Source organism: Hyperolius riggenbachi, chromosome 7, assembly GCF_040937935.1.
Source record: "Hyperolius riggenbachi isolate aHypRig1 chromosome 7, aHypRig1.pri, whole genome shotgun sequence".
In the NCBI taxonomy this organism is placed as follows: Eukaryota; Metazoa; Chordata; class Amphibia; order Anura; family Hyperoliidae; genus Hyperolius; species Hyperolius riggenbachi.
In genome coordinates, this window is record NC_090652.1 from 61515938 (window position 1) to 61529764 (window position 13827).

Below are 13827 nucleotides of genomic sequence, written 5' to 3' on the forward strand. Positions count from 1 at the left end.
CGAGTTCCAGTTGGATCCAGACGGAAGCAGCAGTACAATGCCAATGTACACCTCTACTCCTGGAAGAGTTCCCATTCAAGCAGCAATAGCACTCTGTGCAGCAGGCACAATGCTGGCAACCATGGTCTGGTTGGTTGCAGCATGTTCTCACCACCCTGAGGACCTACCCTCGATATGCCCCTCCTTACCCAAGAAAGTGATAAATGCAAGAGACATTGACGTCTCCACTTTGGAGTTAAAACCAAACTTATTAGATACCAAGGACAACATATGGGCATTCATTGCTATCAACATATTGAACTCTTCAGATTTTTGCCTTTCTGACCACTACAGTTCCCATGATTTATTCTCAACCTGTCTTCTAGCTGTTCCCACTCCAGTTGATGTTTTACGAATGCATTATGGTACAGTGTGGGATGACTCAAGTATGGAGAACACTGATGTATACACACATCCAAATTTGTATGCTTATTGTAGCAATGTATCCTCATATGCAGTCACAAGAACAATGGTAGAGGTAGAAACAGGCCAAATCAATACAAAGCCATATTAAAACACTAAGTGAGTTAGCAAAGGAAATCAAGGAAGATATCAGTAGCAATTGGTGGGACTGGGTTTTTGGGTGGTTGCCTGGTACTGCATTCATCCAACAGCTGATAATCACCATAGTGGGGGTAATCATGTGTATAATAATTCTATGCTGTTGTGCACAGTGCATCCCTAATCTCATATCCATGTGTAGGGCTTGCATACCCACAGCAACCACACAGGGAACATACTCAGAAGGACGCATGGTGATGTTCTCTGGGTGATCCCGCCCTTTTACTTAAGGTTGGGATCAAAGGTTGGGTTGAAAGGTTTTATTAATGTGCGACTTAAATCACCCCGATATTAAAATATATACAGCACATCACAATTTCTCAATATGACATCATTGCTTCAACTAGTCAGCAGCACATTCCTCCAGACAGTGCTTTACAGATACATTAATAATTAACACTCTAGAAGTTCCAGGCACCTTTGAGAGTCAGAATACAAAATCTGTATTTCAATACCCAGTTGGTATTTTACCATACAAGCCACTGTGACAGAGATCTGAAGACTCAGACCTATTCACGCATTGTTGTTAAAAAACCTGGTCCATTGAGAAATTAACACATGCACAAATTCTACCTCTGCCAGTGTTTACAGAACAACACATGCTATTGTTTTTGCTGTCTCTACCATGTCTGTTCTATTGTCTCCACTACTTCACATGGGCACACCGGTTTAACCTGGTTCTTTCCCCTACATCAGGGTGTATATAAGACTGACCTGTAAATAAAGATTTCAGATGCATTGTCACCAACTTGAGTGTCGTGTCAGTGCATTTCCCAGCTGGAGAGGGACTTTTCACTAAGAACCAGGGAGTTGAATCCATAGGTCTGACTGCTGCTAAAGTGATCGTGCAGCCACCTCGGAAGGAATCAAGCTAACAGCATGTTAACTCTGATAAGGGACGTTAACTCTGATGAGACATGTTAACTCCAATAAGGCATGTTAACTCTGATAAGGCACGCTATTTGTTACAGTTAATTAACCCCATAGACTTTCATTGCCCTGCGGTAGCAGTGCAGTAAATTGCCGGTACACACCGCGCCAGTGTAAGGGCCCTGGATGGGATATGAACTCACCCATTTCTTAATACATCCCCTTTCAGAAAATACTTACAAGTGGTGATAGGAGCCTTCGACCTTCTGAAAATGTCTGAAGTAACTTAAGTGTCCACAGGCAGGAAAGGAACATCTGAGGGGTGAATAAAAGGATCCTGTTAGCACAGAAAATAAATATGTGCAGTCGGTAACGCTAGTATAAGGTGTACATAGAATATAAGATATCTAGGTCAGATCATCAGCTGAGGTCATACACGTGACGTCAGAGATATGCGGTACAAAGGGACTAAGACGGAGCAAGGTCAAATACAGGCTAGACTCATACACTGGTAATCCGATGGCTAAAGTACAATGGACTGAGACGGGTGTGAAAACGTTAAACAGGCCGAAGTCATATACATACACATGTCAGATGGCTGAGGTACAGTTTAAGGATGAGACACAGACAAGATCGTTAGGCTAGCCGGGGTTAGTGTTGGGCGAACAGTGTTCGCCACTGTTCGGGTTCTGCAGAACATCACCCTGTTCGGGTGATGTTCGGGTTCGGCCGAACACCTGATGGTGCTCGGCCAAACTGTTCGGCCATATGGCCGAACTAAGAGCGCATGGCCGAACGTTACCCGAACGTTCGGCTAGCGCTGTGATTGGCCGAACGGGTCACGTGTAGTGTTGGGCGAACATCTAGATGTTCGGGTTCGGGCCGAACATGACCGAACTCCGAACATAATGGAAGTCAATGGGGACCCGAACTTTTGTGCTTTGTAAAGCCTCCTTATATGCTACATACCCCAAATTTACAGGGTATGTGCACCTTGGGAGTGGGTACAAGAGGAAAAAAAAATGTAGCAAAAAGAGCTTATAGTTTTTGAGAAAATCGATTTTAAAGTTTCAAAGGGAAAACTGTCTTTTAAATGCGGGAAATGTCTGTTTTGTTTGCACAGGTAACATGCTTTTTGTCGGCATGCAGTCATAAATGTAATACATATAAGAGGTTCCAGGAAAAGGGACCGGTAACGCTAACCCAGCAGCAGCACACGTGATGGAACAGGAGGAGGGTGGCGCAGGAGGAGAAGGCCACGCTTTGAGACACAACAACCCAGGCCTTGCATGAGGACAAGAAGCATGCGGATAGCAATTTGCATTTTGTCGCCATGCAGTCATAAATGTAATACAGATGAGAGGTTCAATAAACAGGGACCGGAAACGCTAACCCATCACAGATGTTCATTGTTCATGTTACTTGGTTGGGGTCCGGGAGTGTTGCGTAGTCGTTTCCAATCCAGGATTGATTCATTTTAATTTGAGTCAGACGGTCTGCATTTTCTGTGGAGAGGCGGATACGCCGCCGATCTGTGACGATGCCTCCGGCAGCACTGAAACAGCGTTCCGACATAACGCTGGCTGCCGGGCAAGCCAGCACCTCTATTGCGTACATTGCCAGTTTGTGCCAGGTGTCTAGCTTCGATACCCAATAGTTGAAGGGTGCAGATGGATTGTTCAACACAGCTACGCCATCTGACATGTAGTCCTTGACCATCTTCTCCAGGCGATCGGTGTTGGAGGTGGATCTGCACGCTTGCTGTTCTGTGTGCTGCTGCATGGGTGTCAGAAAATTTTCCCACTCCAAGGACACTGCCGATACCATTCCCTTTTGGGCACTAGCTACGGCTTGTGTTGTTTGCTGCCCTCCTGGTCGTCCTGGGTTTGCGGAAGTCAGTCTGTCGGCATACAACTGGCTAGAGGAGGGGGAGGATGTCAATCTCCTCTCTAAAGTCTCCACAAGGGCCTGCTGGTATTCTTCCATTTTGACCTGTCTGGCTCTTTCTTCAAGCAGTTTTGGAACATTGTGTTTGTACCGTGGATCCAGAAGGGTATAAACCCAGTAATTGGTGTTGTCCAGAATGCGCACAATGCGTGGGTCGCGTTCAATGCAGTCCTAGGCCGAAGAGGTCATAGCCTAGGGTCACAAAACCTGTTTATTGGGCAATTTCAATGGTGGCGAGTCTGACGTACATAAATCGCAGCAATGGCCGTTAGCAACGTCTGAATCTCACGAAATGTCTCATGCAGTTAGAAGACATATTGTTAGACTTGGGCTCCAAAGATGGGTTCCCTACATCTCTGCAAACCAGAGTTACAGGGCTCCAAATTTGGTAAAATCCCCCATAGGCTTTCATTGGGCCTCCTATTTACAGTTCCAAAATCTCACATCTTTTCAAAGGGCAATTACTCAGCAGTGGCAAATTTTCTAGCATTGTAGGGACCCTTAGGGGGAACATGACTGGTGAGTTTCGGGCCCCTAGGCCAAAGAAGTCATAGCCTAGGGTCACAAAAACCTGTTTATTTGGGCTATTTCAATGGTAGTGATGGTGACGTACATAAATCGCAGCAATGGCCGTTAGCAAAGTCTGAATCTCACGAAATGTCTCATGCAGGTAGAAGACATATTGTTAGACTTGGATTCCAAAGATGGGGTCCCTACATCTCTGCAAACCAGAGTTACAGGGGTCCAAAATTGGTAAAATCCCCCATAGGATTTCATTGCCTCCCTATTTCACTTTCCAAAATCTCACATCTTTTCAAAGGGCAATGGCTCAGCAGCACCAAATTTTCTAGCATTGTAGGGACCCTTAGGGGGAACATGACTGGTGAGTTTCGGGCCCCTAGGCCGAAGAGGTCATAGCCTAGGGTCACAAAAACCTGTTTATTTGGGCTATTTCAATGGTAGTGATGGTGGTGTACATAAATCTCAGCCATGGCCGTTAGCAACATCTGAATCTCACGAAATGTCTCATGCAGGTAGAAGACATATTGTTAGACTTGGATTCCAAAGATGGGGTCCCTACATCTCTGCAAACCAGAGTTACAGGGGTCCAAAATTGGTAAAATCCCCCATAGGATTTCATTGCCTCCCTATTTCACTTTCCAAAATCTCACATCTTTTCAAAGGGCAATGGCTCAGCAGTACCAAATTTTCTAGCATTGTAGGGACCCTTAGGGGGAACATGACTGGTGAGTTTCGGGCCCCTAGGCCAAAGAGGTCATAGCCTAGGGTCACAAAAACCTGTTTATTTGGGCTATTTCAATGGTAGTGATGGTGACGTACATAAATCGCAGCAATGGCCGTTAGCAAAGTCAGAATCTCACGAAATGTCTCATGCAGGTAGAAGACATATTGTTAGACTTGGATTCCAAAGATGGGGTCCCTACATCTCTGCAAACCAGAGTTACAGGGGTCCAAAATTGGTAAAATCCCCCATAGGATTTCATTGCCTCCCTATTTCACTTTCCAAAATTTTACATCTTTTCAAAGGGCAATGGCTCAGCAGTACCAAATTTTCTAGCATTGTAGGGACCCTTAGGGGGAACATGACTGGTGAGTTTCGGGCCCCTAGGCCGAAGAGGTTATAGCCTAGGGTCACAAAAACCTGTTTATTTGGGCTATTTCAATGGTAGTGATGGTGACGTACATAAATCGCAGCAATGGCCGTTAGCAAAGTCTGAATCTCACGAAATGTCTCATGCAGGTAGAAGACATATTGTTAGACTTGGATTCCAAAGATGGGGTCCCTACATCTCTGCAAACCAGAGTTACAGGGGTCCAAAATTGGTAAAATCCCCCATAGGATTTCATTGCCTCCCTATTTCACTTTCCAAAATCTCACATCTTTTCAAAGGGCAATGGCTCAGCAGTACCAAATTTTCTAGCATTGTAGGGACCCTTAGGGGGATCATGACTGGTGAGTTTTGCCACTGCTGAGCCATTGCCCTTTGAAATGGTGTGAGATTTTGGAACGGTAAATAGGAGGCCCAATGAAAGCCTATGGGGGATTTTACCAATTTTGGACCCCTGTAACTCTAGTTTGCAGAGATGTAGGGACCCCATCTTTGGAATCCAAGTCTAACAATATGTCTTCTACCTGCATGAGACATTTCGTGAGATTCAGACTTTGCTAACGGCCATTGCTGCGATTTATGTACGTCACCATCACTACCATTGAAATAGCCCAAATAAACAGGTTTTTGTGACCCTAGGCTATGACCTCTTCGGCCTAGGGGCCCGAAACTCACCAGTCATGTTCCCCCTAAGGGTCCCTACAATGCTAGAAAATTTGGTACTGCTGAGCCATTGCCCTTTGAAAAGATGTGAGATTTTGGAAAGTGAAATAGGGAGGCAATGAAATCCTATGGGGGATTTTACCAATTTTGGACCCCTGTAACTCTGGTTTGCAGAGATGTAGGGACCCCATCTTTGGAATCCAAGTCTAACAATATGTCTTCTACCTGCATGAGACATTTCGTGAGATTCAGACGTTGCTAACGGCCATTGCTGCGATTTATGTACGTCACCATCACTACCATTGAAATAGCCCAAATAAACAGGTTTTTGTGACCCTAGGCTATGACCTCTTCGGCCTAGGGGCCCGAAACTCACCAGTCATGTTCCCCCTAAGGGTCCCTACAATGCTAGAAAATTTGGTACTGCTGAGCCATTGCCCTTTGAAAAGATGTGAGATTTTGGAAAGTGAAATAGGGAGGCAATGAAATCCTATGGGGGATTTTACCAATTTTGGACCCCTGTAACTCTGGTTTGCAGAGATGTAGGGACCCCATCTTTGGAATCCAAGTCTAACAGTATGTCTTCTACCTGCATGAGACATTTCGTGAGATTCAGACGTTGCTAACGGCCATTGCTGCGATTTATGTACGTCACCATCACTACCATTGAAATAGCCCAAATAAACAGGTTTTTGTGACCCTAGGCTATGACCTCTTCGGCCTAGGGGCCCGAAACTCACCAGTCATGTTCCCCCTAAGGGTCCCTACAATGCTAGAAAATTTGGTACTGCTGAGCCATTGCCCTTTGAAAAGATGTGAGATTTTGGAAAGTGAAATAGGGAGGCAATGAAATCCTATGGGGGATTTTACCAATTTTGGACCCCTGTAACTCTGGTTTGCAGAGATGTAGGGACCCCATCTTTGGAATCCAAGTCTAACAATATGTCTTCTACCTGCATGAGACATTTCGTGAGATTCAGACTTTGCTAACGGCCATTGCTGCGATTTATGTACGTCACCATCACTACCATTGAAATAGCCCAAATAAACAGGTTTTTGTGACCCTAGGCTATGACCTCTTTGGCCTAGGGGCCCGAAACTCACCAGTCATGTTCCCCCTAAGGGTCCCTACAATGCTAGAAAATTTGCCACTGCTGAGTAATTGCCCTTTGAAAAGATGTGAGATTTTGGAACTGTAAATAGGAGGCCCAATGAAAGCCTATGGGGGATTTTACCAAATTTGGAGCCCTGTAACTCTGGTTTGCAGAGATGTAGGGAACCCATCTTTGGAGCCCAAGTCTAACAATATGTCTTCTAACTGCATGAGACATTTCGTGAGATTCAGACGTTGCTAACGGCCATTGCTGCGATTTATGTACGTCAGACTCGCCACCATTGAAATTGCCCAATAAACAGGTTTTGTGACCCTAGGCTATGACCTCTTCGGCCTAGGACTGCATTGAACGCGACCCACGCATTGTGCGCATTCTGGACAACACCAATTACTGGGTTTATACCCTTCTGGATCCACGGTACAAACACAATGTTCCAAAACTGCTTAAAGAAAGAGCCAGACAGGTCAAAATGGAAGAATACCAGCAGGCCCTTGTGGAGACTTTAGAGAGGAGATTGACATCCTCCCCCTCCTCTAGCCAGTTGTATGCCGACAGACTGACTTCCGCAAACCCAGGACGACCAGGAGGGCAGCAAACAACACAAGCCGTAGCTAGTGCCCAAAAGGGAATGGTATCGGCAGTGTCCTTGGAGTGGGAAAATTTTCTGACACCCATGCAGCAGCACACAGAACAGCAAGCGTGCAGATCCACCTCCAACACCGATCGCCTGGAGAAGATGGTCAAGGACTACATGTCAGATGGCGTAGCTGTGTTGAACAATCCATCTGCACCCTTCAACTATTGGGTATCGAAGCTAGACACCTGGCACAAACTGGCAATGTACGCAATAGAGGTGCTGGCTTGCCCGGCAGCCAGCGTTATGTCGGAACGCTGTTTCAGTGCTGCCGGAGGCATCGTCACAGATCGGCGGCGTATCCGCCTCTCCACAGAAAATGCAGACCGTCTGACTCAAATTAAAATGAATCAATCCTGGATTGGAAACGACTACGCAACACTCCCGGACCCCAACCAAGTAACATGAACAATGAACATCTGTGATGGGTTAGCGTTTCCGGTCCCTGTTTATTGAACCTCTCATCTGTATTACATTTATGACTGCATGGCGACAAAATGCAAATTGCTATCCGCACGCTTCTTGTCCTCATGCAAGGCCTGGGTTGTTGTGTCTCAAAGCGTGGCCTTCTCCTCCTGCGCCACCCTCCTCCTGTTCCATCACGTGTGCTGCTGCTGGGTTAGCGTTACCGGTCCCTTTTCCTGGAACCTCTTATATGTATTACATTTATGACTGCATGCTGACAAAAAGCATGTTACCTGTGCAAAGAAAACAGACATTTCCCGCATTTAAAAGACAGTTTTCCCTTTGAAACTTTAAAGTCGATTTTCTCAAAAACTATAAGCTCTTTTTGCTAAATTTTTTTTTCCTCTTGTACCCACTCCAAAGGTGCACATACCCTGTAAATTGGGGTATGTAGCATGTAAGGAGGCTTTACAAAGCACAAAAGTTCGGGTCCCCATTGACTTCCATTATGTTCGGAGTTCGGGTCGAACACCCGAACATCGCGGCCATGTTCGGCCTGTTCGGCCCGAACCCGAACATCTAGATGTTCGCCCAACACTAGCCGGGGTCAATATTGAGGATCAGATGACTGTAGTACAGGGGGATGAGACTTTAATCAAAGTGGAGGGCTTGCCCGGTCATACACAGAAAAACAATCACAATAGTACAATATACAATACTAACTAAGGATAGATATATATCACAAACACTGCATATATATATCTATCTCAGCAGAACTTTAACTAGACTCAGAAGCAGAGCAAGGTCCAGCGCTCAGTGACCTGATTGCTATAACTGACAGCGAGTAACTGAATGCCCGGGGTTTATATAGCAGGAATAGCGTACAATCCAGGCCCCCAGGAAAATCAGACCAATCAGCAACATCCCTGCAGCAAGTGTCATATGACCGCAGGAATCAGCTGACACACTTCAGACACGCCTCCTTAATCTATAAAGGCAGTTCTGAGCTATGTGCGTCCTCCTAGGGAGACTGCCAGAAACAACACGCTGACCCACATCTACAGGGAAGCCGGGGATGTGAACATGCTGACTCACCTCTACAGGGGAGCCAGAGATGCGACCAACCAAAGAGGAAGAGGAAGCTTCCTCCAGCTGCTCAAAACAGCCTCCAGAGACAACACCAGGTAAGTTTGTTACACAACCCAAATGACACAAATGCATAATGTGACTGTATGTCTGTATTACTGCAAAGAGCCTTCAAAAACCATGTAAACAACTTGAAAACAGAATTTTTTTTGTTTAATTCATTCATTTTTTAAGTTGAAACCTGAACCAACCAAATACAGATGGAGCTGATTTTTTTATTGGCCCAGTTTAAAACTGAATAAAATTAACATTAAAAAAAAATTAACATATCACCGAATAGCTCTGTAACATCTCTATAAATGAGCATGATGCAAATTATTAGTGTTAACTAAAATTAAAAAAATAATATCCATTGCCCAAAATAGGGAACACTGGTTTCATTGTTGGCCACCTTTGCCTAGTTAAAGTCAGCTTCACATCAATAGAAAAACAAATCTACGCAGCACTGACATTGTCTTGATAATGTGATCATAATTCATACAGACATGCTGTGCAGTCACATGACATGCATCACACCAGGGGCGTAACAATAGACCCTGCATGGGATGCAGCCGCAGGAGGGCCCAGAAGCCACAGGGGGCGCTATCCTGAGAGGCTGACAACTAAGGAGAGAAAAAAGCTTTGTGCTCTCTGTACAATTGTTCTAATGGCTGCCTTTGCTCAGCCACTGATAAGGAATCATACAACGTTTTGCAGACAAAGATTTGTAGACAGTCCCTATTCAGAGTTCAGCAGGGTCTTGTGTACAGCGTTGTTCTACCCCCAGCCCTCCCCAAGTGCTGTGTGCTGTAGTGATGGGGCCCCATCCAAAGTTTTGCAGGGTAGCCCAGTGATTTATAGTTACACCCCTGCATCACACCTATATTACTCCCAGGGACGGATCTAGACCAAGTTGCGCCTGGGGCAAGGTCAGGTTTTGGCGCCTAAAGGTCAGGTTTTGGTGCCTAAACTGCCATTCCACATCGAAATTTTGCCGCCTTTTTAAGAATTCAACAAACTGCACCTGGGGCAAGAGACCCACCTGATCCCCCCCCCCCCCACCCCACAGATCCATCCCACCTCACCTTTTCTGACACAGCCATTCCAAGTTTCAATTGACGTTATTTGTATGGGGTCTGTTGTGACTGTTAAGACAGTTGCCAGTCCACCTCGATCAGATGCCATTCACAGATAGATAAGGAAACCATGGCACATGAGGGATTAAATAGTTTGATATTCCAATATAGTGGCTGTCAACATGGTGGCCAAACAGAGAAGACCCCACATCAAAGTCACAGAGATACATCACTTAGGGGGTCTCTGGGCATACATGAAAAGGTGCCTGAAAAAAGGGTGCAGTGTTTGCCGCTAGTAGACTATTGCTAAAATTAGCAATATTCTACTACTGAATTTGGATAGTAGAATATCGGTAATACTGTATTTACCAATATTTTACTAAACCTAACCCTACTCTCACACAGAACCCTCCCTCTACTGATGCCTAAACCTGAGACCCCCTGGTGGTGATTAGCCCTAACCCCTGCCCCCCCCCCCCTCCCCCCTGGTGCCTAACCCAAACCCCCCCTTCTCTGGTGGTGCCTAACCCTAAGAACCCCCCAGTGGTGCCTAGCCCTAAGACTCCCCCTTTTCCCCAATAGTGCCTAACCCTTAAAGAGAACCCGAGGTGTGTTTAAAGAATGTTATCTGCATACAGAGGCTGGATCTGCCTATACAGCCCAGCCTCTGTTGCTATCCCCAACCCCACTAAGGTCCCCCTGCACTCTGCAATCCCTCATAAATCACAGCCGTGCTGTGAGGCTGTGTTTACATCTGTAGTGTCAGTCTCAGCTGCTCCCCCGCCTCCTGCATAGCTCCGGTCCCTGCCCCCATCCCTTCCCTCCAATCAGCAGGGAGGGAAGGGATGCAGGCGGGACAGGAGTTCTGCAGGAGGCGAGGAGAGCAGCAGACTGACACTATAGAGATAAACACGGCCAGCTCTGACAAGCTGTTTGTCAGCAGCGTGGCTGTGATTTATGAGGGATTGCACAGTGCAGGGGGACCTTAGGGGGGTTTGGGATAGCAACAGAGGCTGGGCTGTAAAGGCAGATCCAGCCTCTGTATGCAGATAATATTCTTCAAACCCACCTCGGGTTCTCTTTAAAGGAAACATCCTAGCAGCTAAAAAAATACGAACTCTCTAACCTGTTTGTTGCTTTCTACTCAGCTAGGAGGAGTACACCAGACACTGACAGTTGACGGTAGAGAAGTAATAATTTATTGTGACCAAAAATTGGTCCACATTTCAGAATCTTCTCAATTTTCTCTTTTTACCAAAGAATTCTCAACAAATCATACAGTTGACTTATACAATATACATAAAATTCTTTACATCTCTATTTCTTCATAGACCCGGGAGTAGTGGCTGCGCGGCTAGAAAGCAAGTAAGTTAGGCTAACGTAATCAATATCCTTCAGCAACCTGGAAACTTAAAATGTATTAGTAACTAAGGCAGAAGGTAAGTAACAACTCTGACTACTTATTTTGCTTTGTTACCGTGCATGAGGTCTGACTAAATAATTCTCAAACACTCTTATTAACTGACATGACTGTAAAATTTTAGGCAGTAAAGTTTCACTTAGCAATTACGTTCTAACAGTTCTCTGTTCCTTGTGATCAAGTCCAAGTTATTGTACTCAGTGAACTTTTCTGAATTAAACTAGATATGCAGGTATATTTCTTAGTCAGATCTGTTGGAAGTAGCTTTGAATTTGTACATTTCATTCTTTCTCTCAGGTTCCACCATACTTTGTACTCCTCTATCAGATGGAGTGTTCAGAACCAGAAAATTAAGAACTAAATAAAAAAATAAAATAAATTAAGAAAAATACAGGTAGTCCCCGGATAACGAACCAGATAGGGACTGTAGGCTCGTTCTTAACCTGAATCCATCCTTAAGTCGGGACGCTGTGCCTTCTCTGTCCCCTGTGCTTCCAGTGTCCCCCCTCTGTGTCTCTGGTGGCCCCCTCTGTGTCCTTGGTGCCCTCCTCTGTGTCTCTGGTGGCCCCCTCTGTCTCTGGTGACCCCCTCTGTGCTCCCTAATGCAAAGTATGCGCAGTGGAAGGCGCAACAAGTCTCACCTGCTTCCACTGCGTCTCCGGGCAAATCAGCGCTGTCCTCTCACCCCTCAATGTTCCTCCCAGTGGCTTCACTAGCTTCGCGTAATGATGCAATCAGTAGGAGCCAAGGGGTCTCTTTCTGATTGCGTCATTACACGACGCTAGTGAAGCCACCAGGAGGAACATTGAGGGAAGAGAGGACAGCGCTGATTGGCCCGGAGATGCCGTGGAAGCAGGTGAGACTTGTTGCGCCTTTCGCTGCGCATACTTTGCATTAGGAAAGGCGGCACAAGAGGTAGTCCCCGGCGGCGTGACGTCATCGCGGCGGGTCGGCAGGCGTTCGTATGTGCGGGTCATTCGTAAGTCGGGTGTACGTAACCCGGGGAGTGGCACTACCTGTAACCAAATAAACAAAAGAATAAATAAAATAATAAAAAGAAATAAAATCAAATCAAAGAGGTCTAACTCATTTTGTCACTCTCTCTGTTTCAGAGGATCTCCTCCAAGGAATCAGCAGCAAGGTGAACTTTATATCTGTTAGGCCCGGTTCACATTGGCGGTCGCCGTCCGGAATCGCCGTGCCGGAGCCGGACCGCATGCGGAACGGACGGAACGGACGCACGGCATAGCAATGAAAGTCTATGCGTCCGTTCACATGCGTCCGTTCCGTCCGGACCGGAGCCGGACCCCGGCGTAAGACCCAACATGCGCTATTTTTTGGTCCGGCTCCTCCGGCTGACGTATCCGGAGCGGAGCCGGACTGTTGCATCCGGCCAATAGAAACCAATGAGAAACGGAGAGCGCACAACACACTGGCTATAAAAACCGGACGTTCTACCCCACTTCCTATGCGTATTGTAGCGGCGATTTTGGATGGGGACACATGGGCAAGCATTTTGGAGTGGAGCAGCAGTGACTTTTAACGTGCTGGAGATGTTGGCAGTATGTCGGAGGTGGAGGTGAGTTTTAAACAGCGGAGGGCCTGATTCCACAGGTCCACCTTCTGCTGACCTCCCAGACCCCAACATTTTTATTTTATTTCTACTCTCTTTTGCCAAACGGATCCGGATCGCATCCTGATGTACACCTGATGCAACCTGACCGGATCCGGATCGGATCCGGATCAGAACCGTACGGTTCCGATCCGGATCCGGTCCGGATCCGGTCAGGTCATCCGGTCCGTTTGGCAGAGAACCGCAAGTGTGAACGGGGCCTTAGACAGGACTATTATTTTTTTTAAGAAATACTTTTGCTAATAACAGTTTCTTTTTCTCTTCCACGGGTAACTGAAGTCTCCTAATCCGGACTAATTAACAGGTAAGCAACCAATTACTCCTATTGGTACTGATAAGATCCTTTATTAACAGTTCTCTTTTTTTCCACAGAGAATCCTTATGAGAGAGCATTTATAGTAAGTAGATCTATTAGCTGGTCAGAAATCAGTTATAGACAGGGCCGGGCCGAGGCATAGGCTGGAGAGGCTCCAGCCTCAGGGCGCAGTGTAGGAGGGGGCGCACAATTCATTCAGCTGTCATTCCTAATTGTGTTTGAAGCAGAAAGAAATAAGAAAAGGGGATACATGGCAGTGACTGAAAGCCAGATAACTAGATATTAAGGTGTTGGGGAGGTTGTGGGGCCTGTGGCGCTTCTTAGTCTAATAGCAATCAGTGTGTGATGGCTGGGGTGGGGGGATGGAGGGGCGCACTTTGGTGTCTCAGCCT

General features: G+C 46.2%; 1 protein-coding gene across 2 annotated transcripts in view; it reads right to left on the bottom strand.

The window, feature by feature from the left end:
- LOC137525527 (uncharacterized) overlaps positions 1-13827 on the bottom strand; it is a 79309-nt gene that overhangs the window by 18951 nt on the left and 46531 nt on the right. For both annotated transcript variants that reach the window (XM_068246653.1, XM_068246654.1), the window contains exon 11: positions 1711-1785. In XM_068246653.1, the coding sequence (XP_068102754.1) occupies positions 1711-1785 (75 nt within the window). The remainder of the gene's footprint in view (positions 1-1710; positions 1786-13827) is intronic.